The 25,152-nt window shown below is 42.8% G+C and overlaps 1 protein-coding gene across 1 annotated transcript; it reads left to right on the forward strand.

The window, feature by feature from the left end:
* Window positions 1–1,310: 1,310 nt before the first annotated feature.
* Window positions 1,311–25,026, forward strand: LOC104287450 (hepatoma-derived growth factor-related protein 3). Its single transcript, XM_009886160.1, has 7 exons — window positions 1,311–1,314; window positions 2,525–2,643; window positions 9,879–9,955; window positions 13,247–13,385; window positions 14,669–14,827; window positions 16,431–16,577; window positions 23,965–25,026. Exons 1-7 carry the CDS (start codon window positions 1,311–1,313, stop codon window positions 23,968–23,970), a joined length of 651 nt encoding a protein of 216 aa, XP_009884462.1. The 3' UTR covers window positions 23,971–25,026.
* The last annotated feature ends 126 nt before the right edge of the window (window positions 25,027–25,152 follow it).

The raw sequence follows: 25,152 nt of genomic DNA on the forward strand, positions 1-25,152 counted from the left end.
ATGTAGAATTTATTTTTTCAAATAATGGGCATGCCATCCTAGCAAGTCTGGTCACTACCGTATTGATGTATTTGATTTCTTTCTGACATTAATGCCACTTACAGCTCTAAAAATACATCTTTTTGTTTATCATGTTTTTATTATTTTGTTCAAGTAATTTTTTCTAACATGGTTTAGTAATTAGGATTTAAGTTTGTAGGTCTGCATGCACATAATGGAGTGCTTTGAATATTTGTATATAAAGAATTTCATTCCTGTAAGTTGCTGCTTAAGATTTTTATTTTTTTTTTTTTTAGGAAAAGGTTCATTTTGATAAATAAGATTGTTAATCTTTTAGGAACGATCTAAGTAAATTTAAGCAACATTACATTTTTGGTCAAAACTAAATGAGAACTCTCATGCTGAGGTTTTGGAAGCAGAAAAACAGGCAGGTGGGGAGGAATATGACTTGGCTTGGAAAAACCCGTTCCTGACTCTCTTTAGGCAGACAGATTAAAATTCCTAAGAGTTTAACCTAGACTGGGGGACTTTGCAAAGAAGGTATTTGACACCGTAATGACAGCTCCTGGAAATCTGAGCAGAGATTGAAAGCAAACCCGGTAAAAATACCAAAGTTGGGTCCAAGTGCTGCACAGAGACTACTGTGACTGTGTGAATGTCTTTTCCTTCCATGACTTTAGTGACCCAGTTGACATGGGCAAAAGTTCCATCTTAGCAAAATAGTCTGCCAGTTTGATTGGTTGTTTTGTACCACAGATGGTGGCTAAGGCTGCGGGAGTAGTGGAAACAATTATTTACAGACAGTTGTTAGGTTTATAGCAACCCAAGGCTTTCTACAGATGCTGGGTTCTTCTGCAGGTACCAGTTTGCCGTTTGTCAGCAGAGGAAACAGGAAAACCTGCCATTGAAAAATTATTGCCAATCACTCCATTTCATTGGCTTTGCAATTAGATTTCACTGCGTCTCATTCCCCCAGGCTGTGTACATGTACATGTTATTTGCATCACAACAAAATAATTGGCCTGTGTGCCGGTGATGCTTGGTGATTATACTTACCCTATAGCCCCAAAATCCAGACTGAGGCCTCTGCCCTGCTGAAGAGTCCCAGTCCACCATCTTCACGTGAGCCCCGTAAGTGCTGTGGTTTGGTGCTCTGAGCGTGCCTGGCCTTCTGCAGTTCTCAGCACCAGGACAAAGTGTCTGTTCAGGGACCACCACCATAGTCGGTACCTGCAGAAGATCTCCGTCCATGTGGCTTCTGCGCTGCGTACACAGCTCAGCTGGTGCAGACTGCCCGGCCCTGCAAAAAGATGGGTAGGTAATAGGTAAATTAGTTTATGATGCTGTGAAACAGAACTTTATGTTTTGAAGTAGTTGCTTAAATCCTGCAAATAGATATTCTGGTGTGAATACATACACTCAGGTATTTAAGACCATGAGTCTTTATGGTCTGTGGGTCCACAGAGAGCAACATAATGAAGCTGAATACATGCTTAGCTGTGTCTCTGTTCCCTCTGGAGGACTGGTCAGGACACTCGTGTGTGTATTTTCATCTCTACTGCTGCACCCAAACCTCAGAGGGTTGCAGGACACTAAAGACATTCTGTGCTTTTAAGGGACAAAGATTTTGTATTCCTTTTTGATTCAGGCACTTGTTCAGTGAGAAGGTGTGTTTCGGTCCCCCGATATTATACTCCCTGGCTGCAGCTGACAGTAACAAAACAGGTCACAGGGGAGACAAGCTGGAAGGTTTTCTGTACCCAAAGGCCCAGATGATAGTTGCAACCTCCAGAGTGTCAAGCTTGAATCCTCCCTAGCAGGAGCCTGCGGGCCGCAGCAAGTGAAGCAGATTGTTCCCTTCTTGTCTCTAGTATGTTTGTGTTCACCCTGATGCAAACTGGAGGCTTGTATTCTGGGACCTGCAGTCTTCATCGATCTCATTTCCTTACTCAAAACAATTTTAGCCACAAGCTGTAGTGTCAACAGGGTTTTGTGTACTTTGTGGGAAGCTGGACCAAATATTGCACAGGGACGCTCGGTATTCTTCAGCCTGGATATATTCTGCCAATCCAATTTTTTTAACTGACTTTTTGGGGAAGTAAATTACGTTGGAAAAGAAATAGTAAATTAAGCCAGCCAAGTCTAGGAGACTGCACTGTTCTAGAAATTTGCTTACTTTTTGGCTTTAAGTGTGCCAATATGACTATAAGGACTAGCAACACTTCTTTTAATAAGAGCTTGAACAGTGCAATATGGAGCTTTGGATATGTGGAACAGATGAGCCTCGAGTATAAAATTTGGTTGTGTGTATTTGACCAAATGTCAGCGCTGTAGGCAGGCTGCATCTCATTGAAAAGGTTTTGATCAAGTTGACTGGCCAAAATATCCTATCTCATCAACACAACATTTTTCCTTAAAAACAAACAGAATCAATGAAATAGTAAAATTCTAGTGTAAATATTGGGAGGCCAAAAAATATTCCTCAATCTAATGAGTTCTTAAACCATCCATCCACTCTTTCTAGCAGATGTGATACGGAAGGTGTCAGGGTTTGTCGAGCACTTTGGGGAGGAAGATGATGTGACTTTTCATTTGCCTTTGGCTTATGAGGAGAGAGTGGCAGGAGAGAAATATGGTATTTGTGTATGTGCGGTCTCATTTGTTAATATCTTGACTGGATAATTAGTTTTTATTTGCTGTACGTCTTCCAAACACATTTTTGTATGTGCATTTCTTGCACACTTGTATGTTTCAAGACGACAATATTTGTAGTAAGGTGATAAAGTAGGATAACCAGATTTTGTCGTGAGAAACTGCTTTCATTTGGTGTTAGTGGGCTCACTGTGGTTTGCTCAGGTGGATGTACAATGCAAACAGTATTTTGATATCTGAGGAATAATTCAAACAAAGGACAATCAAGCTTCACTATGCTTAAAGGGATGGAAAGTAAACACAAAACGCCTCAGAGCTGGCAATATTTGTTGAAAATGAACAACCTCTCCTCACCCATCCACAAATAAACAATACTTTTGTGAGCCATGAAACTTAACAAGTTTATTTTTCTCTGGCTTGCCTTTATGTGGATTCCCTGTTGTCTGATGTTTTGGTTGAGCCTGCATTGCAAGCTGTCTCTCAGCATATGGGCTACTTGACTGTCCATCTTCTGATGGACAGACTATTAATCACAAAACATGGGGAAACTTAAAATCTCTTTGGCCTTTCTCCTTTTGTCTGGTTTGGCAAAATTGTCTGATGTGTCCCTGAGTTATTGCAGGTAAGAGTCAGACTGAAAATAGCGTGATCACATCCTTTCCTTTGGGAACAGACTGGGGGAAAAACATCCTAGTGGTAGAGCACCATTGCTTCACTCACAGTGGCAGGGAAACACTTCTTTTGGAGAAAGTGGAGCGTTTTTGCAGCAGACTAACTTTGGGGTGTGCTCACTGGGAGGATTACAGTTTGGTAACCTGAAATCCACCTCTGACAGAGCTGGAGGTATTTGTTTTTAGTAATAGCAGTGCTTTATAAGGAGAATAGTACCATAGTCCGCATTTGTAAAAGTGAGCCTGAAGGAGATGCAGAGATGCGGCCAAGGTCATCCCAGAGGCCAGTGGCAGAGATAGGACTGGTCTTTGTATCCCCCGAGTCTCCTCCTCTGACAGTCTTCTGTCCACCAGCCACAAAAGCTCACAGAGGACTTGAATCACATGAATAGATCTGTTATCTACAAAGTCATGCATATAGATACCAGTCACGCAGAACTAAGCTTTGGCCCCATTTTCATATTGGAGATTAAAGCAGCTCTGCAGAAAGTGTATTTCAACTTTCTGTCTTAAAAATATGCTGCTAATTAGGGATGTAAAGGGGCTGAACTCAGCTGCAAGACTGCTGATCTTTCCTAGTGAGACATTGCCTGCCAGCATTGTTTGGACTCCAGCTAACCCTTCATTGTCTTCTATCTCGTTGAGGTCCTGAGCATGCACAGAAAAAAAGGAGGATTGATGTCTTTATATTGTCATTTCTGGCTGTCTGCAGGATACCCTTCAGCCATTTTCAGCAGTGCTCAAAAGTATGCTCTGCTGTTTTTAATCTTGTTTTGCTTTTTGTTTTTGCTGGTGGCACTCTTCCATGCCCAGAGACTTTTTTAATTTTTACTTTTGTAGCTGTGCAATTCTACCTTATTAAGTTGGATTCTGCTTCTTGTCGCACCCTTCACAGGGTTATCTTTTTTAATGGGTAAAAAAATGCATATGCCAGCATTCCACGCTAGGAGTTCTAGTATGTGATGTACATCGGTGAAAGAGTTGTGCTCTGCTTCAGATATCATATAGTCCTGATAAATGAGAGAAAAACTCTGCAGCCTCCAACCAGCTTTAGTTGGATTGCTGCTCAATTTAAGTACTAGAGAATTTGAGTCACAGTTTTTAGCTTGGAGGAGGTTGGATATTTTTTCTTCTCTTTTTTATTTTTTACGGGTTTGGATCCTCTGGGGAAAAAAAATATTTTGCATTTTACAGAATAGTATTTTAAATAATGGTTTAGAAAAGATGCTGCCATACTGCTGACTCCCAGTAGCATTAGCTATTAAAAAGCTTATTAAATCCATCTGAATAAACCGTTGTAGAAAAGCAAAATATCCTATTTTAATAATGGATTTTGAAGAGTATTGCTTTTATCCATCTAGAGTTTTGCTAATAAGCTAACTGCAAAAGATCAAGCTGCTTGCATGTGTTGGGCAATAATAACCAACTTGAACCACTTTCCAGCAAAAATACTATAGGCCCTTGCTCGACTGCTGTGCAGTGACTCCAGGGATTTCAGTGGGAGATACTGATCTCTGCAATGCTTCTGTGCGCTTTTGCCAATCAAAGGCATTTACAGTATGTCAAAACAATCAGTGATTACTGCTCTGCAGTTTTAATTCTCTCATTTTGCAAAATAAAAGGACTTGTTCTTGGGGTTTCAGTGGCCACACAAGCATCTCTGCATGCTGAAGTAAAGCTTTCTTGTCTGTCCATGCGGACCTGAGAGGTATTTTTGCATCATACTCTTTTTTGCAGTGTAAAATTCTGTTGGAAAATAATGGAAGAGGGTCTGGTCCGAAAGCCACCCTGGCAGCCCGGAGTTCCTGCTTCTGAACAGCAGCTTATCCACAGCACAGAGATTTTGTGATAGCCATACAACGTGACACCTGCTGTCCCTCCGTGTGGAAGAAGATGCATCTGGGATGCCCTTCCGCCTTGACGGGCAGAGCTGCCTCTTTCTTGACTGCTGCAATAACGTAAACCTCCCAGAAAGCTGCTTTACATAGACCAGCAGAGGGACAAAGCTTGCCGTTTTCTCTCTGTGTCAGAGAGACATGTTTCCCATTTCGCAGGGAATGTAGAGCTCTGCGGAGCAGAACACCCAGGAGGGGGTGCAGCTTCCTCTGGTTCTGCACCAGCCCTCCCAGAGAGCTCCTCCGCCTGGCTGGAATATGCCACGTTATCCCACAGGCAGGCGCGGGGATGATTTGTGCTTCTGGAAGCCACTGTTGTTCTCCGAGGGCAGCTCCGTGCTGTCCTCGCAGGGCTGCCGCTCTGCAGCTCCAGTCCAGCCCACCCAGCCAGTGCGTCTCTCCCCAGGGTCCCGAACCTCACAGCAACTGGGAAGAAGGTCTTGCAGTGTGAGTGGTGCCAACCCCAGCCTGTGAGAACCAGGTGGAAATACTACCTGAGAAGTCAGCAATTATGCACCACCACTGAGAGCAAAATATTGGGGCTGCATGTACATCCTAGCCTGTAAACGGCAATGTAAGGAGACAGATTTCTTGCTCGCACACTGGTAGCCCCTAGCAACACCATCTGATAAAGCCCTGCTCTGGTTAGAGAGGTCCAGGCTGAATTTTCTCTTCGGTGTTCCTGACCTTAGAAGCCTGGCATTTGTTTACCGAAAAAAGCACAGTTACGTCTTTAAAGCTCTGCTGCTTGGCTGGCAAACAAATGCTGGGAAGTGCGGCTCTGCTGAGGTTGTGCAAAAAGAAAGCAATTGTTATTCATTAAGCAGATGACAGCAATGGGAGCAAAGGGGATAAAATTCGAAATCTGAAACCACCTGCTTTAATTTTAGCCATAATTGAAGCGGCTGCCCATGATGTTGCTGATGCACGTATCAGATTTGCACGCCATGCGCTGCTCTCACTGATTTCTGTAGCAGCAAGCTGCAGCCCTCTGTCTGCTCTGGTTCAGGAGGGGATGGAGCTCCTGTTTGATTGCAGGTTATAACGGGCACTTTAGAATCTGTTTGTTTCCTTCCAGGAGCAAAATGCGATCGCAGTCTGGCTCTCTGATAGACAGATGCTTTAGTCATTAGTGAGGTTTCTGTGACTACAACACTGTGTCCTAGCATGGGTGCACTTATCTCTTTTGTTCCTGATTCGAAGCAGTGATGCTTTTCTCGCTCTTGCGCTCACGCGCTCGCTCTCTTTCTCTCTCTCCCTCTCTCTCTCTCTGTCTTTGATCTTGCTGATACGGGGAAAAATATCAGATCCAAATCTTCATCATATTTAATGAAAACATCTTGTAGGATGGGAATAAATTGCGACTGAGTGCAGCAGCTGGGGGCTGCAGTGTCATTGCTTGTACAGCTTGCTTTCTGTTACCACAAAACTGCAGCAATCTTCAAGGAGTGCTGAGGTTGTTCTGCAGCTAAATAAGCACTTAGGGGCTCAGCATTCACAGAGAGCTATGCTGGTTTTGCTGGGAATGGGTAGACTGCACAAAGCTCTCCTCTTGTGTCTCTAATGCAGGATTCGCGTGAAACAGGTAGAAAGAGAAGAGATGTTTCCTAATGGCAGAGGGTCTCATCCTTCACTAAATTCCCTGGAGTTTTTGCCATGGAGTTAAATGGCCGTAAGATAGCAGTGTCACTTCATATTCAACCTCATTACAGTACTAGCGACACAAGCCTGAGAGCTGGGGAGCTCACAGCAAAATCAGTGAAGGCAGGAAAAGTCTTGACCTCAGCTGCACAGTGAAATGTTAGGGTGAGAGCGTTAACCGTCTGTCCTTGAGCTGTTTAGCGCAGATTTATATTGCATGTGTTTGTATGTGTATGCCAACTTTCAAAAGCTATGAAAAGCTTTTTTATGGTTTCCTGTGATGATACATAGTCAGGGGGGATACTCGGATGAATAAAGAAATATGCCACGAAATGGGGAGCAGGTGAGCTGCGTGGCAGATGTGTGTGCTGTCCTTTGTTGATTTGGTGCTGCTGCTTAGCTAACAATGTACAGTGCTGGGAATATGACACGAGGCTTAATGCCACTTGGGATGTTGCTTAGGAGAAGATCCTCACTGCTTTGGAGCATAGCACGTCGTGTGATGTAAGATCCCCATTCCCTTCTGATCAGCGTTCCCTACTAAGCATGTCTTCATTCCTCTGCTTTACTGATCATTTACAGCTGTTCGCTTTATTTCATGAGAAATTCTTAAAGGGCTGAGACAGTAACTGGACTGCGCTGTTCTGTAATGCAGCCCAGAGCTGGCGCCGGGTTTCAAGCAGCCAAATGAGATTCGCACTCAAGTCCCAGCAGACATTGTTCGTCTCTGTCACGGGAGTCCACATTTTTCTGGGGTCTAGTATCTCTCTGGACATCTTCCTTGTTGTAATAAAGAGGAAGATGGCTATGGCATCCAGACAGTTGAGGTGTATTACCCCCGTACTTGGTAAACTGCCAGCACAGCCTTTTTTGGTCTGATGCGAAGATACTTCCATCTTTAAGGAGGCATAAAATGTGTTGCAGCGCGGGACATACTGTCTCCCTGACTTGCTGTCAGTTTGTAAAGTGAGTTGCGGTGTTCTTCCCCTGCAGTCTTTTTATCACTGTTCTAGTCTAATACCTGTATTTAAATCATTATTTAGTGAACAAATAACGGCATTATGGGCACTTACTTAAAAACAACTAGTTAATGTTAGAAAATAATGAGTTCTTAAAAAAAAAATATCTTTGGCAGTCTTTCCTCTGTGTATTCCTGGTGATAAAGAGTACACGAAACAGCCTGTCAGGTCGTTTCAGTTCCTTCTTACACACAGCTGAGCTAAAAGTGAATGCACGCTTCCATCTTCCATCAGTGTGTATCTTCCTCCTATGTGCATTTAAATAATAAATTCTGCTTTTATTTATCAATTCATTGCTTTTTAAGTAAAAGAAGTCAGGTAATTGCTGTGCCCACAAGGCATGTGACACCTCTGACTATCACGGAAGGTCTCCTGCAGGCTGTGCTGGGCAGTGAGTGCACGGTGACACGTGCCCAGCGTGCCAGAGTCCCACCATCCACAATCCTGGGTCGCGTCCCAGCAAAGAAACAGGGAATGGTTTGGAAGTGCTCTTACATCCCCTGATTTTGGCGTAGCTTCAGAGAATGCTCCACTTAGACCTAAAAGATAGGCATCCATTTCTTCTGCAGAAAGGAGTCTTGTGATGTTACAGCTCTACATGTGGCTCTGGTTTCTCTGTCCCCAACAGGTGTCCTTGCAGAAAGACCAAAAGGACTTGAATTCTTATAAAAGCTCGTACTCCTTTGAGAGCTACATAGCCAGCAGATGCTTTACAGTGAAAGAGAACATCCTTTGAAAACAATCTGGTGTTTATTAATCAACAAGAATTCAGTGTTTGGGGTCCTTCGACAGGAAAAGAGAAGGAAAACACATGTGGGCCTGGCCTCCTGAGTGAAAACATGCAGGTTCCATCCCCGTGCTCTGCTGAGGAGCAGATTTTGTATAACATTGGTATGTCAGCACTTTGCTCTCAGTTCCAGTGACATTTGGCAGGATTCAATATGCTTATGTTGAGATTGAGTTGCCGAAGATGCGGGCAGCAAGCCATTCGCCTGCTCACTGGTGTTGCCCTATAGGTATCTAGATTCGTTAGGCTCCCTCTTAGCCAGAGAGTTCTCTGGACACTTAATTTTAGACGCCCACATATGCTTCGAAGTGCCATTTCTGGGAAGGCAGGCACTTAGATCTTATTTAAAGCCGTGTTTCTGGTTTATGTGGGTAGGCACCTGGACTCTGTTATTTTTGTTGCAAAGGACTGAAAAATTAGATACGGACAAGACTAAGTCATGGGCCTGACCTCCTGCCTGCGACCAGTGCTCTCACTTGGGCATCAGAAGATGGGCTCTAGGCACTGCTCAGCCTGAGGGGTTTGTCCCAGTCCCAGCTGTATCTCAGGAGAGCACCCTCACCATCCCTCCCTTAGCAGCTCTATCTTGAGAAGTATGAGGCCAGGGATAAAATGTGAAGGAAGAGAAGGAGTACACAGGGGAGCGGTGACCAAAACCAGCTATTAGGGTGCTGCAGGGGAAGGAGAGTCCCAGGCCCTCCTCCTTGGCCTGCGTTATGCATTTTACGCTGAGTACCACCATCACCACCGGGAAGCACCGATGGGAGATTGTCTGGTTTTCCAGTTGCAGAGTCTCAGAGATACCATCTGTTCCCCATTTGTTGCAGAAGTTATTTAGGTGACTGTGTGGGACAGACAGGATTACCCTCTGGGCTTTGGTGCCTTTGATGAGGCAGTATCTGAAGTTAACACTTAAATTAAGCAGACTTGATTTTATTGCCATTGTCTATTATAATGCCCATGAAATCATTAAAACTTTTTGTCTGCTCCTTGGTCTTCTGTCGTCTCCCTGTAGTGTTTCTGTCATATGCTGACTTTGTATGACCTGTCTGCCTGGAAAATCAGCAGCCGTCTTCCCTTCCCCACCCCAGCACACAGTGGGACCTCCCAGGGCTGTGGGGTACCTGCACTAGTGCTTCTGTGGCTTGGTAGAGATTCTTGGACGAGGGACACCACTTTTGGGAATAACCCTTTTTCCATTTCTGTCTCACAGATTGATGAACTCCCTGAAGGAGCTGTGAAGCCTCCGGCAAATAAATACCCCATCTTCTTTTTTGGGACTCATGAAACGTAAGTGAATGAACATGATCTTTTCCTTTGAAAATGTCTTCTTCCCCTGCAGCTAATGTCGTCTCCACTGATTTTATTGGAACAAATCCTGACTGAAGCCATTGGAAGCCTAGAGATAGGTCCTATGAGCCCAGCTCAGTTGCATTAACACACGGAAGTGAAACCTGAAAGTAGGTAGGAACGCTGCTGCATGGATGGTATACCATGGTCTAAGCATAAATAATAGCCAGTTACCTGTGTTTTCCATAAAGAAAAGTGTTGGCATAAGTTTATTAAAGGATCATCTGAACTCAGATGCAGGGGCAAAAATCTTCTACTTGGATGTATGTGATAGCAGAGATCAGGCTGCTGTATTCGGACACATTTGGGTTCATGTCCTGTGTGAGAACTTGCTTGGTAGTTTGTAAAATGAAAGAAACAGACCCCAGAGTCTCACACAGTCCTCACATAGCTTTAAAATGTATACATTCCTGTGAGATTGCTGCTGGGGATGTTGTGGGATGGAGCTCTCAGAAGTGACAGAAGAACTGAGCTGGCTGAGCTAATAGGGAAAGAAAGGAATCAGAAGAGAAAGGATAAGTTAGGTCTCGTAGTAATTGCTACAAAACACAGAGTTTCAAAATTATGATGTACATGTCTATTTTAAACTATGTCTGAGGTAGTTAAAAAAAATAAATCACAGTTTCTGTTTTGCATGAGATGTTTACATTTTACAACTTTTCCTTCCCCACTTGCAGGGAACGTGTTTTCTAGAATACCTTAAAGAATGGAAAGATGAAAAAATGAAATTCTGATGACATTTAAATTTTCATTTTAGAGGTTTGACGATTTATTAAAAATATATAATTTAATTTTGAATTTAACATTTTTCCAGAACATAATAAGCCCCTTAGCTCATAATTAACATTTTCTTTTAAAAATCTTTAAAGGCAGTTTCTGCTTAATAAAGATCAAAATAGCCTTTCTTTAGTTACAATATTTCTTCCTATCGCTGTAATGAAACAACCTGATATTTTGATATATTGTGACCTACTACTGTCACAAAATAATCTAAAAAGAATACAGTTCAAATAAACTTATGATGCTTTAAAATCAGAAACCCAAATCTAATGATTTTTTTTTTTTAATGGGAACATTTTTCTTGAGAAACATTTTGAGAAAAAAACTCTGACTCTGATTATTCTGAAATGAATGAATCTCAAACTGCCAATCTCTTTTGATTTGGATTTTGTTAGCCCATGATCTGACTGTAACATCTGAAACAGGAAAACAGTTTGTAGTTACTACCTTAACAATTTAAAAAGCATAAGTGTTAAAAATGAACTGTAGATTCAGCTCTTTAGTTTTATAGCAGAGCAGTGGAAACTGTTATACTCTCCCAATGGCAATGAACGTTTTTCAAACAAAGACATAGACAATTTTTCAGTGTTTACTGTACATAAAAGGCTGTGGAAACATTTCCATACATTACTGTTGACCTAAATGAAGGTAGCTCGTGGTAAGTTTCATGCAACTTACCTTTGTTATTTGTGTTAGAACTGTTTGTATATATTGTTGGCAACAAGGAGACATCTCCTAGTATTAGCAAAAGCATAGATAAAATAATTTATTCAGATCCCTTATTCTGTTGTAGCCTTTAATATTAACAAGACATCTGTTAGTTTGGAAATCACTGTTTGGCTTTCAGGTAGAAATGCATTCTTGGCTTTGTAATTATATAATGGAGATATTTCTCAATGAGACAACTGAGTGCGGATGCCATTCCGTCTCCTGTTATGTTAAAAGGAAGCTGTTTTCCCAGACACTTGTCACCTGATGCCTTTAGACACCAGTTGGCTCTGTACTGGCAAACTTCTTGGCCAGTGGGATGATTTAAGTGAATGAAACTTTGCACATTCATAAATGCTGGGAAGAATCAGGGTATGAATGAGGCATTAGTCTGAAATAATGTTTACAGCGAGGAAGAAACGTGGTCCTGTGATTAAGGTGTCCAGCTGAGACTGAAGAGAGTTGGGTTTTCCTCTGTACTCTGCAGTCAGTTTGAGTTTGACCTTGGGCAAATCTCTGTGCCTCAGAAGCCCTTATGCAAAAAAGGGCAACTTCCCAACCTCGTGGTGATGTTACAAGAATAAATGTGTTGTAAATGGTGGAGCTCCAAAATCCCATGGTAGTGGAGACACTAGAGTTAACATTAATTGCAAAGATCATCAGGAAAGTAGGACAGTGATTATAGAGAAGGACACTGTGACTTGCTCAGCTCCGGTCATTGGTGACATAGAATCTTCCATGTGGGAATGAAGTATGTTTTTGCCTTCACTGTTTTTAATTCAACTTACAATTGGCCGTTCCAGTGCCATGATACAGAGCACACTGGATATAGATACCCAATGAAAAGGAAATCATGCTTTCTTCAGTTTTATATGAGAAGTTAGAATTTTACTGTAAAGTATGTAGAAAAAGCAGGATAGATCACCACTCTTCTTTTTTTATTACTGTGCTGCCTGTGCCTGAAATTAGTTGGCCCAGTGCATAGCTGACTTAGGCTGCAGCACAGCACAAAATCCCTCCTTTGCTGTGCTGTCTAAAAACCAATCTGGCCACAAGCACCCTGTGTGTCTCATTGTTTCCTTGTATTACTCATCTCCCTATATTCACCCATTGTTTCTTGTCTTATATGAAATTATAAGATTTTTGGGAAAGAGAACATTGTTATTGTGTTTGCACAGAATCTAGCACGTGGCGGGCTTATTCCAAGAAAGAAGCTCCCAGGCTTACTGGCGGTATAGATAATAATAAATGCCACTGCTTTTTCTGTCCAGTAGTACAAGGGGTAAGTTTTGACTCCTGGATTCTGGGCACTGCTTACATGTTTTAACTTTTCACAGGGTATTTTTAGGCCTTTGTGGATTTGTAACACATAGGATTGGAAGTTTGGTCCCTTGCTATCGCAGGCAATTACGTCATATGATCCCTTTCATAAACTGTTCAAGTGCCAGTTCCCAGCAGTAGTTAATATAATAAATGAGACTTGGTTTAGTTGTTTCTAGAGAGACCCAGCATGATTTTGCAACATCAAACATCAGGATGGTGAGCCAATCCATTAATTCAGACTCACAGCAGTAACTCAAAGCCAGTGTGTTAAATAAATAAACAAACAAATAAATAAAACTGAATAAGAAATTATGGAATGAGCAGAAGAATAAGGAAAATATTTGCACTGTTAATGTTGGGGTTTTTTGGAAGAGGAGGAATTTAAGTCATTTTTTGAATGTTACCTGTGTTAAAATGCAGTGCGTTCCTGGGACCCAAAGACCTTTTCCCGTATAAAGAATATAAAGATAAGTTTGGGAAGTCGAACAAGCGAAAAGGGTTTAACGAAGGCCTGTGGGAAATAGAAAACAACCCTGGAGTAAAGTTTACTGGATATCAGGTAAATGACTTTCACTTCTATTCCTCCTTATCTTTCTTTTCTTCTTTGAAGACTTCTTGTCAATGTAAACGTTGTATGAGTGATGTGGAAAGTCCTGGTTTGGGCTTTTGTAATTGTGTAATGTAAAGACAACTGTGGTCTTGCACTCTGTGACAAACTGAACTTTAATCATACTGCAGAGCCCTTTGCTTTCTGTGATATTCTGGGGTGGTGAAGTGGAAAATTCTGCAGCAGATTTAGTTGAATTAAAAATGGAAGGTTTTATTTACTCCAGTATAAACATGAATAATTTCTGACTTCTTCTTTCTGTTGTTTATTTTTATATCAGGTTCAGTGTATTTTACACAGACCTTTAAGGTCACTGCACTTTTGATTTTTACATTGATAATGTATAACACGTCGGACACCACTGCCAAAGTTGTGAGGGGTGAGAAGGTGGAGGTTTAAGCTGCTCTTGCGAGCTAGTAGCTGCTGTACAACAGCTCTCCCTGTTGGATGTCCGGAGCAAAAAGTCAGAGAAGCTGGAGGGGGAGAAGAATAGTTGGTGGGCTGTGTAAAACCAAAGAACTTTTCTCATTAAAAAAATGTGGTCCTTTGAAGGCAGAAATCACCTCCAAAAGAAGGCGAACACCTATTACATTATTAGCACAAAACCTTACAAACCAGAGATATGGACCACCTGCAGACAAGCTGCTGCCCCTCTCAGTTCCTGTTTCATATTTTCAGCCCTACAGATGTTTTGCATACACTTGGGGATTTAAAAAAATCTAGTGAATAGTCTGTGGGAGATGGACTGTCAAAAAGCTCTCAGCCTTCTGGTCAATGTTTGCTTTTTCTTAACACCAAGATCTTGCCCTTTGGGGGTTTGTAACAGCCATCTTCTCTCCTGAATAAGTCTCTCCTAGTGCAGCCAAAGTCTAAAAGTTTCCATGGTTTGCCCAAAGTAGAACATGCCAAGTCTCTCCACTGAGCAACCCTTAGTTCCTCGCAAACGCATTTTTGTTATCGGATCTTCTGTTTCTGTGTAAACCCTTCAGAAAACGCTATCCCAGAATCTGCATCTGATAACTGTTTTCAAGTGGTGACTGAGAAAATTGCCTTTGCAGCCCTTTTTCTTGGTAATTGCAAGAATAACCTGAGCTCTTCCTGACTATAACGATTAAAGTGTAAGCTGTCTGTTACCAGTATTTCTGTCTTCAATACTGAACAAAAATTGAGTAATAGGTTTTAATATTATTTTTGTTGTTTATGGTATTATTGCTATTCTTGTTGTTATTTCAAAGGCAATTCAGCAACAGAGCTCATCAGAAACTGAGGGAGAAGGAGGAAATACAGCAGATGCCAGCAGTGAGGAGGAAGGCGATCGGGTAGAAGAGGATGGAAAAGGAAAAAGAAAGAATGAAAAAGCAGGCTCAAAACGGAAAAAATCCTACACTTCAAAGGTTATCTTCTGAGTTTTTCCATTGTTACCCATGTGCATTTATAATTAGAATATTGTCCATCTCATGTTAATCTGTTCTTCCTTCTTCAGCATTTTGATTCCAGTACCATAACGATGGTGTTCGAGCAGGCAAAGGGAACTACTCTTGCTTTTGTAGGCAGCCTTGGTGAGACAGCATTTGAAACGGTCTGCCCTGTTCTAGTGCCCACACTTTGAAAAGGAGGTTAAAATATGGGAAGGAGTTCAGAAGGGCTGGAAAGAAAATCCATGCAAAGATGGATTGATAGTTCTGATCATCTTAGATAGCTATTTCCCCATGAAGAGGAAAAAAAAAAAGGCCTTAGGAGTGTGCCTCCTGGGAGACATGAATTTAGGTTTGATTCCTGTCCAGGAGAATTCAAGCTCCCCTCTCCCGTCTCCAGTGTGAGTGCCCCAGATGCCATGCTAAAAGATCTGGTAGGGTCAGATCTGCTCAGCTGCTCCTGTTGTAGCTGAGTGTAAAAGGCTTCAGTACCGGATACAGAATGGGAGGGAGGAAGAACAAATTCATTAAGCAGGGAGTAGGACACTCAATTTGGAGATAAAAGACCTGCATTGTAGTATCTGCCTGACCTGTTAATATCTAAGTAACAGCGTAGATGAGGAAACTAAGAGTAATGTGTCTCAGACTGCCTCATAACGGCTGGTGAACATAATCACCAGTGTAGTGACAACTTTGGGTTCAGATACGCTTCTCACTTGTCACCTGAGTGGAAGGAAACAACGTTATAGTCGCTTCCTCCAGTTCTGTGTGTGCCTCCAGGTCTGTACTTTGCTTAAAAAAATGTGGAAAGTGTGAAGTGTGGCAGTCACGTTCATTCACATTCATGTTATTCTTCTGTGAAAGTGAAAACTAAATGAAATGAAAAGAAGCAAGCAAACAATCTGATCCAGGCTCAATTTGGGGGAGAGCGGGAGTTTTTGTGGTTCATGCACTGAACAAAATGTATTAAGTAATTTCACCCCCTTTGTGTGTTTTACATTAGAAATTCAGGTCTGGTCTACCATCTTCTTTCCAGAAGACTCTGGGCAAACAGAGGATTAGGAAAATGGTGGCTTAATGCCACAATTTATCCTTCTATACTGTAGAATTGCATAACATAAAGGGAGCAGAAAAGATGTATTGGTTCCACATGGCTTTAACGTTAATATATTAAAGCTGACAGCACTAAAAAAAGTATGGAAAGCAGCTCTGCTAATGTTATTCTCATTTTACATCTCTGTGTTTAATCAAAACTTTTGTCAAGCTGGCACCATCTGTTTCATTAACTAGCAAAACCTACAGGTGACCCAACACTAATACCCATCTCCTATTACTGTGTCTGTCTTACAGTCAATTGTGCTGCCAACCTGTGTTGAACGCAGAACTTCTCCTTTGGCTTCACTGATGGCAGTAACTGCAACTACTTCCCCTGAAAAATGCTGTTCACCCTACATATCCTCCCCAATATACACCTTCACCAGGGAACCACATGATCAGACAGCATCCCACATGCGTTTCAAAAGTGTCTTTCTATAAGCGAAGCTCAGTTTTTATTTTTTAACTTTGTTGTTCATCATTTTAGAAATCCTCCAAGCAGTCACGGAAATCTCCTGGAGATGAAGATGATAAGGACTGCAAAGAGGAAGAAAATAAGAGCAGCTCTGATGCTGGGGACGCAGGCAATGACACAAGAAACACTTCTTCAGATTTGCAGAAAACCAGTGAAGGGGTAATCTTCTGTTAATATAATTCACTTCCCATGCAGTTTGCTACTGGGGGGCTTTGGAGGTGGGGGGGAAGGCACTGCATTGCGGTGACCTGCACGTACCATGTGCGATCTTTTTACATTGCATTTCAGTGCTCAGAATGTGTCCAGAACAGAAACACGGGACTGGTTCCTGCACTGGTACAAATTTTGCGCTAGAGAAATGACTGAATGGGAAAAGATACTATAAGCATTATTTTTGTTCCAACACTTACATGGATGTCAGCTGAGAGGAACTACTGAAAACCATGAGCTGGAATGATGCAAAATTGATGTGAGAGCAGAATCACACAGTTTGCGTAATGCATTTTGGCTCACTAAACAGCGTGAGCCTGCTTATCCTTTCACAGTTGTTTAAAATTTGTGCAGTCCCACTGACTTCTTTGGAGTTCGTGAGGGTTCATGTGCGCTTTACAGACTCTGCGTGCTGCAGGTTTTAGGGCAGATCCTGCTTGGGATGTGACCTTCCAAGGAGGGGATACACAGTCTGCTCCAGAGGAGGTTCATATGATCTCCTTTGTTTGTGTCAGTTGTGTGTTCCTGTCAATATTATTTTGTTGTGACCACAACAGCAGAAAGGAAGGCTGCTGAGCGGGGGAGTTGGCATGGGGGCTGGTTAATCGTCGGCCACCTTTAACAAGCGCTACTATTTCTGTGCCTTTGGAGCAGCACAGCCCTCCCTCCTCCGGCACTTACGGCTCCGGCTCAGAACCAGCTCTTGCGCAGTTCCCGTGCCAAGGCTCTGCCACGTGGCCAGCAGCCGGGCTGGGCTGTCACAGGAGCTGCTGAGTGACACGAATCCCCAGGTGTGAGGGGAAGCCAGCCAGCACGGGCTCTCTTCTGACACTGCCGAGGTGCCTTAGCACCCAGCTGCGTGCTCAGCCGCAACCCTTTCTCACAAAACACAACCTCTGGGGAGCCGCTGCCGTCTCCTGCTTAAAGACTCCTCCCAGAGCTTCCTATCCCCTTGTCTCTCTGCGGTACAGTGTATGTGTTTTGTGGCTCTTCACCTTATAAAGACTTCGACGTATGTGTTGTGAGGTCAGGAAGATAATGTGCCCTGAGGCTCTCCCACTCACCCTCAACAAGCCACTGGCTGGAGCCAGAGACTGATGCAAGGAGACGCTATGCCCGGCTGTGCCTTCCCAGCACCTCACCCACAGAACTGGAGAGTCTGGGAATGATGAGCGTGGCGAGTGCATAGTGCGTGTGTTGCCTGCTTTCTGGCTAGTGAACCCTGTGATGCTTTCATGTCTTTAAGTAGGTATTTGAGTGAGAAAACTGGCCATAATGTCCATCTGAGGTTCAGGAGGGCCTTCTTTGTTTCCCATGTTTGTAGCAGGGATGGGATATGCCTGTGAACTTCGGGCTTGCTCTCCATGTAAGGACCAAATGCTGACCGAGTTAGGTCAGTCACAGACTAAGTAGCTAAAAAGGCACATAGGACATTGGCTTTATGACTGGTGACATTCTTATGGCTCTTCCTTCTGTATGTGACATCCTTGTAACTGCTGGGAGGTAGAGTCCAGCATGCCAGAACATCCCGGTGCTCTTCAGTGGTGTCAGGATTGCAGATATTTTAGCTTCTGCGCTGAAATACCATCAACAGTCTGTGTCCTTCCTGCCAGCACCAACTCCACAGAGATACTGTCAGTCGGCAGTGTCATACCCATGTGAGGAGTTGGCCCCGCTCTGACTTCTGCAACCCCAGTGCTCAGGCTTGACCTCACACTTGAACGACCAGTCTTTAACTAGGTCTCAGATATTTTAACATTATGGGAAAGGAGGAGTTTTTGTAGCATGTGCTAAAGAGAGATGGAGAGATGGTTTTAAAGGGGAGCATGAGATAAAAGCACTGATAAGTTCAGAGAAACTCACCTCCTGATCCAGATATTTCACCTTGGGCATTTCTGCCAAAGAAACAGCATTTTACATGTAAATCCTCTTCAGCATTTCTTTTGAGATTTTGTCAGTAGTGCAGTTCCCTTTTAGGACCAGGAGGGGACACTCTATCTCCTGGAGTCCTCAAAGCTAGATCAGGTGTGTTTTTAGAAGGTATGCCTTCATCAGACACAAGGCACTCAGGGAAAGATTAATTAGATTTTTTTTTCAGTTGGTGTTAACCAGCCGGTCACACTCCTCCAGCCCTCCCGCCTGGACTTCTCTTCTGTAGAAAGGAAGGTTGAAAAAGACCAACACGTGCCTGAAGAGTTGGGATGAATTCAGAAGAATGGCTAGGTCTGCTAAAAGACACCATCATAGATAAGATTATGGTCTCTTTACAAATCATTTACCTTGTGAGAAGAGTATTGGACCAACAACACGCGATGTGAGGAAGATGGGCTTCCTCCTCCCCAGCGTGCAGCACAGGAGCTGCAGACCCACCGCGGCACCTTCCAGCCAAGCCCAGGATAGTTGTGTGGCCATGAGGTGGCGCCAAGAGCACACCGACATGAACACTGGGTGCAAACCTGCTCCCTCCCCAAAGGCTGGGGGCTGCGTGAGACTCACGCCAGAAAACAGTTTGTTTCAGAGGTACCACGAAGGCAAAGAGCTGAGAGAAACGAGAAGAGAAGCACATCTCCTTCCCGGCTTTGCTGCAAAGCCGGCTGGTAGCGGGGGCCGGGGAGGGCTGTGGGAGGCAGGTGGGCAAAGGCTGCGGGCTCAGCTGCTCTCTTGTAGCGTTCCCCACGGGCTGCGTCCTGGAGAGCCTCTGGCTCCCGTGCTCTCCTCCTCCCAGGCCTCTGACCATGCAAGAGTTGCCCAAAGGGCACAAGCAGCTTTTCTTTTAATAATACTAATAATAATGAGGTAGTCATTATGTTTTAGAGTGCCTGGACTGTAGGCTAAAGACACATCTCCCCACTTGAGATCAGAGGGAACCTTGCCTTTTAATCACACTCTTACCCTCAGCATTATGGGGATCTTCACGGCTGAAGCCGAATGATTGCAGGAGCATCTTCACCTATATTTTTTAATGAAATTTCTAACCTCCAGGTGTCAGAGGAAAGCTTGCAAATGTGAAGTGATGGCTTCCTAAAGACTCAAAACCCAGAGCAAATAAAAGTACTTCCAAAGCTATAATATTTTTTCAGCCAATTTCAAACTGTTCAAGGGCTCAACTTGCGATTTTTTTTTATCCCTGGGGTTGACAAAGCCGCTTTCTTTTCTGATCTCCATCCCTTAGTTTCTCAACTGTTCTTGAGGGCTACAGGCACTCTCAGCAGAAGAGACGTTCGCTTCCTCAGACTCAGCCACAGCTTATAATTGCGTCCTGCCACTACCTGTTTCTCAAGCTCTTTCCCTCATTGCTGTTCTTTGGCTGATTCCTTCCCCATAAAGATGCAAAGCCTGAACCACGGGGTTTTATTCTCTAATATTAATTAACTAATAATATATATTAGCTAGTGCAGTCCATCCCACAGTTTGCTCAAGTCAAGAGTCGTGGAACCCCCCATGACAGTCCTCTGCTGTTAAATAATAAATTGTTTTGGCTGTCTCAAAATACCACATAAACAGAGTATTCCAGCGGAAAGGTATTCATGGCTCTATGTTGTGTACTTTCTGTGGCACAAAATGAGCTCATAAATCAGTGAATTCATGGCAGCAGATTTACATTCCACATTTAAATCTCCGGTGACTTGTGTGTTTGGTTCTTGGCTGGCATAACTGCATCTGTATAACTGAACACCTAAGTCGCTTTTTACTTACTCGCTGGATGCCCACATAATGACGTTTGAGAGCTGGCTGGCGTCCCTGCCCTATTAGAGACCGTTTGAATGTTGAGGTCAGCGCTCAGGGTATGTGGCAAGTTTTTCTTTTGGTATTCATTATTTCAGTGACAGTCCGGACATTGTGTTGGTAAATGAGGCATTCCTTTGTGTACAGACGCATGTGGCTGCCTTTCAGGAGGTGAATGATTTTACTGAGTCTTTGAAAAATAATAGATTTGTTGGAAATGAAATACATTTTTTTTGCTCCTGGTACGGCCCGGATATTAAAGTGGGGTAAAGGACTCTGATCTTTTTACTCACGCTGACAATCAGTTACTAACATGGGAGTCAGTGGATCTATTTGTGGAGGCGACTGCTTGCCAACATAAGGGGATCAAAATCTGGTCCAAAATTACTGCCATCTGATACTATTGCAATTGGGAGAACATATTTAAAACAGCCTGTGTCCAGGACATATTTTTTGTTGTGATGTTCTTGTGGGGTAGCAACAATTCCAGTTACTGCTGTGAAAGACAAGCATTACCGCCAAACTGGCCAGAGAAACACAGGTTCATTGTGTCCTCCTGATGTGGTTTTGAGATGTTTTGTGCCTTTGCTCTTCCTGCTTTACTTCTCAAGAATAACATTGGTTACACCGCATGACAGGTTTGGGGTTTTATCAGCACTAAAAGCATAGCATTTAGGGCTCTATTCAATGTAAAAGCGTTTATGTGGGCATTTTTCCAGAAAATGAAAACAGAGTATGTATTTCTGTCTGATTTTTTTTTCTGTAATTTGAGGTAAGTTAAAATCTACTCCTCCAAAAAAGATGACCTTTGTGAAAATGTGTTTAACTCTTGCATAGGAAAAATTTCTATGTAAAAATCAAACAATGGCATACTGTGTGGTGTAAAGAGGTGCGCTGTCTGCTGCCTTCCCAGAGCTCAGGGTAACAGCACTGCTAAGTAAGGCAATGGCACATAACTCAGGAGAAACATAAATGTCTGAATGCAGGTTGAGATTAAAGCAGCATGGATAGCTGAAACATACTCTTGGCATCTCTGTGTACGTTGAATCCGGTAATCATTTTGACCTCAGACCAACATGGAATAACAATGATCATACACAGCAAGTAAATAATTCTCCTTCTGCCCATCCAGCAAGAGCTCTCAAAGTACAGGATGGCTGCGTCAGTTGCCAGGCACTGTTGAAGAAGGAATTTTCAGTGCCAGAAAAAACAAAGCAATTTGTGGGTTTAGGTTTATTCCCTGCTCTGTGTTCGCTGTCCTTCAATTTTATTGATGACTGAAATTTTTCACTCAAATCAGTCAGATTCTGTGCTTTCTTTTGTGTGCAGTAGCGTTGGTCAGCGCCGCACACGTTGCACCGTATCTTACAGTAAAGCTGAGAGACTTGTTCAAACAAAGATGATGCCAGCTGATCTGTTTCTGAAGAGACCTGAAACCATGGAGACGATGGAAACTGCTCAGCTCTGCCGCATCCTTGTTCAGCTGCCGCGGGAGCCTGGCAGCGCGAGAGCTGCCTGGGGAGGGGAAGGACCCCGGGTCCCCTTGCACCAGGGGCTGCCTGCATCTGGGGAGAAGAGAGAAACCTGCTGACTTCTGCGGCAGCCGAGAGCGTGCCTGGGAGGCAAAGTGTGTGTCGCGCTGCAAGATGGTACTGGAAACTCAGAATCCTAGAGGATGATTTGCATACCTGGCTCTTTGTTGTCCCTCCTGTGCCACACTGTGGCCCAACGGAGCTACCTCTGAGACAGTGGGGAGTGGAAGTATTAATATTCCCAGCGCCCCACCAGAGAATGGTGCCTACCCAATCTTCTGGCCTTAGTCCAGAGGGAGATTGTTGTTAATAAGTGCAAAGGTTTCATGCTCCACAAGGACAGCTTTCCTTGCTGGATCTGAGAGCAATACCGTAGGGACCGACTGTTTCATCACCCATCCTGCCCGTCAGTGCAGTGTAGCAGCTGTCATTGAGAACTTTAGCAGAAGGCATGGTTTGATTGACTGATCATTTGTAGTTACTTCAGTGGGTGTCTGCACTTATCTCTAAAGGGAAAGACACGGCAGCAAACCTCTCCAAGCCACATCTCCAAAGCATCTCTAAGTATAATCTCATTGACTCCTAAACAGGGGAGAGGTCAATGGAAGTGGGGTGCTCTGGATGAGTAGCGCATTGTTACACCTTTTGGGCTCCGGCAGTTCCTGTAAGCCATCGTGCATTGTTACACCTTTTGGGGGGAGGCAGGGCTCCGGCAGTTCCTGTAAGCCATCGTTGCATGCATGGGCATTTTATAATAACCCCTTATCATGTGTCGTTAGTCAGGACGTACCAGGACCTCCCACACGGAAAGTGCAGGTTTCCATTACTTACCCTTTGCAAACCCCTTGTCGTAGGAGAGGAGAACCACAATGAACAAACCCAGTGCAGCAACCAGACTGGGATCCCGGGCTGCCAAGTGGGCACTTGTGTGCTCTTGTCCTCTTGGATAGAGAAGCACAGTCCGCTATAGCCGTGGCATCACACACAGGTGTGATGATGGGTATACGGTGCGATGGGCCAGAGGGGGAGAGAGCTTAGGCAGCAAACTGCTAGTGCAGGCATGTTAAAATGACTTCTTTTCATATTCTCTTCTGGATCCTGTGTCAAATGAAAATTCCATCATCCCCAGTGGATTTAACCTGTACCACCCACTTATTCCTTCGTGTTGATTTTTTTCATAAACGATCACACCAAATACAGTACTGATTCCTTTGTACTGCTTGTGTTGTGTTTCTTTCCGTCCGTCAGGGTGTAGGTGGACAAGCATTCATGCTCTGAATTCATTACAAAGGAGAAGGGATGCCTTGCTCAGTGTTAGGTAGTCATGTAGCATTGCGTGTCATCATCTTGCTGGGCAAAAGTAGCGTGTCCCTGTGCCTGTAAGTGAGTGTTGCTGTCTCTGTGAAGAAACCGAGACTTGGAGACACTTGCCGTGATCCCACGAGGACAGTCGGATCCTGCTCCCACTAATGTCAGTGGAAGCGAGAGCTGACCTTGACTCAGTCATCAAGTGGGAGTTTCTTCCTTTTCTGTCATCACCTTGCAGTGAACTCCAAGCCAAACTGTTTCCTTTTCAGAAGCAACGTTCAGATACACTAGCTATGAAAAGTGGTTATCTTTCTTCGTGCTTGCTAAGTGTTCATTTGTTTGAACAAAAGGGTGTTCTCACGGCGAGGCGTTCAGAAATACAGCGGTGCCTCAGCTCTTGCAGGAAGCGTATCAGTGATTTCGTGTAGTGGAAAAATGCAAAGTGTGGTTGTGGGTGAAGTATACTACAAGATTCATAATTAAGTGATTGGGGAAAATAAAAACCCACATACATGACTGGAGCTGCTTATTTGAATAAAGCCCATAAAGCCCTGAATGTTTACTTTTAAACTGTGTTCTTTAGTATTTTCTAGTGGTATGTTTAGTTGGTGTAACGTAAGCAGTTTTCTCTAGGAAAAAAATTCTGTTTGAACAGACCAGGTGGTTACTTGTACCTGTGACTTTGAAGTGGGGGATTAAGGCATTATATCAAGTTTGATGCAGCATGATTTTCTTACATTAAATGTGGATTTTTTCTCTCTCTCTTTCAGACTTAACCAACGTAATGACTGCTGAATATTAAGGGAAAACACAAGAAGGTTACATGTTTGGTTGTCTAATATTCTTGGATTTGATATGAGTCACCACATCTGTTCATTGGTATCATCAACAGCATCCCAGTTTGTATGCACATTACTCACATTCCTATCTGTTGTGTTTGCAGAAATGACATTTTACCCTTTTTTCTAAGGGTTACTTTTTGGGTTTCATATTATTTGGTTGCATGAAGTTGCCCTTTACCAGTGGCTGAGGTTTATGAAGATATCACATACTTGAACATGTTTTCAATTCCTTTTCTAGATAGAAAAGGTGTAACTCCAAATTACGTCATTCTAAATCAGCATTTTTTTAAAAACAAGTAAATCTTAGAAATGAGCCCCCTCCATACAATACTACAATATCTTCCACATACAAACATAATTTTAAATTTCCCTATATCCATACTTTCTTGATTTTTGATCAGTTTACAACATGAAAGAAAAATTCTTCAGTTGAGATCACCGCCAAGTTCAATAATGTAATAAAATACCTTTCCTTATTAGAAGTACCTAGCTAGTTATACTCTTAATACTTCTCAAAATCATGATGTAATGTACACTATCTGACTTAGTTCCTATATGTGGAGTTAGTGAAAGTCTTTTTGTGTTTCTTTAGATTAATACAAGGATTTTTTCCAATGCCAACACGATTTGAAATCATTCATTTGGATGCTTTCCATTTTTAAGCTTACTGTGATATAGAACCCTATGGGAAACCAAAAGAAAACATCAATTTTAAATAACGAAAGGCTTAAAAAAGGATGCTGTCATTCTGGCTTTTTTTTCCTTTTGGAAATAGAACTAGACTAGTAAGTAAGCATTCCAAATCCATTATTCTGTGTACATTATTGTTGCTATTGTGATAATAGAGATTTTTATTTATTTTTATGCCAGCTTTTATTGTGAAAACATATTTAGTCTGGTTTTATCAATCCTTGTTATGCTTGTCCTTGGAACATCTTTTGCGTATTCAAGGTTTGTAGTTGACGAGTTTACTGTAAAAAACTAAAAAAACCACAACAAAAAAACAAAAAACAAAACAAAAAGAAAACAAAAAAATGTATTGTTTTTACAGAATAAATTTATTGGAATGTGTATTGGGAGTAAGGTTTGAGGTTGTAAGCAACTAAGTTAGCGTCA

Source organism: Charadrius vociferus, unplaced genomic scaffold, assembly GCF_000708025.1.
Source record: "Charadrius vociferus isolate BGI_N301 unplaced genomic scaffold, ASM70802v2 scaffold365, whole genome shotgun sequence".
NCBI lineage: Eukaryota > Metazoa > Chordata > Aves > Charadriiformes > Charadriidae > Charadrius > Charadrius vociferus.

Coding starts and splice junctions, on each gene's coding strand:
- LOC104287450 (XM_009886160.1), top strand. Junction 9,956..13,246: donor TTTTTTGGGACTCATGAAAC/GTAAGTGAATGA, acceptor GTTAAAATGCAG/TGCGTTCCTGGGACCCAAAG. Junction 13,386..14,668: donor TAAAGTTTACTGGATATCAG/GTAAATGACTTT, acceptor GTTATTTCAAAG/GCAATTCAGCAACAGAGCTC.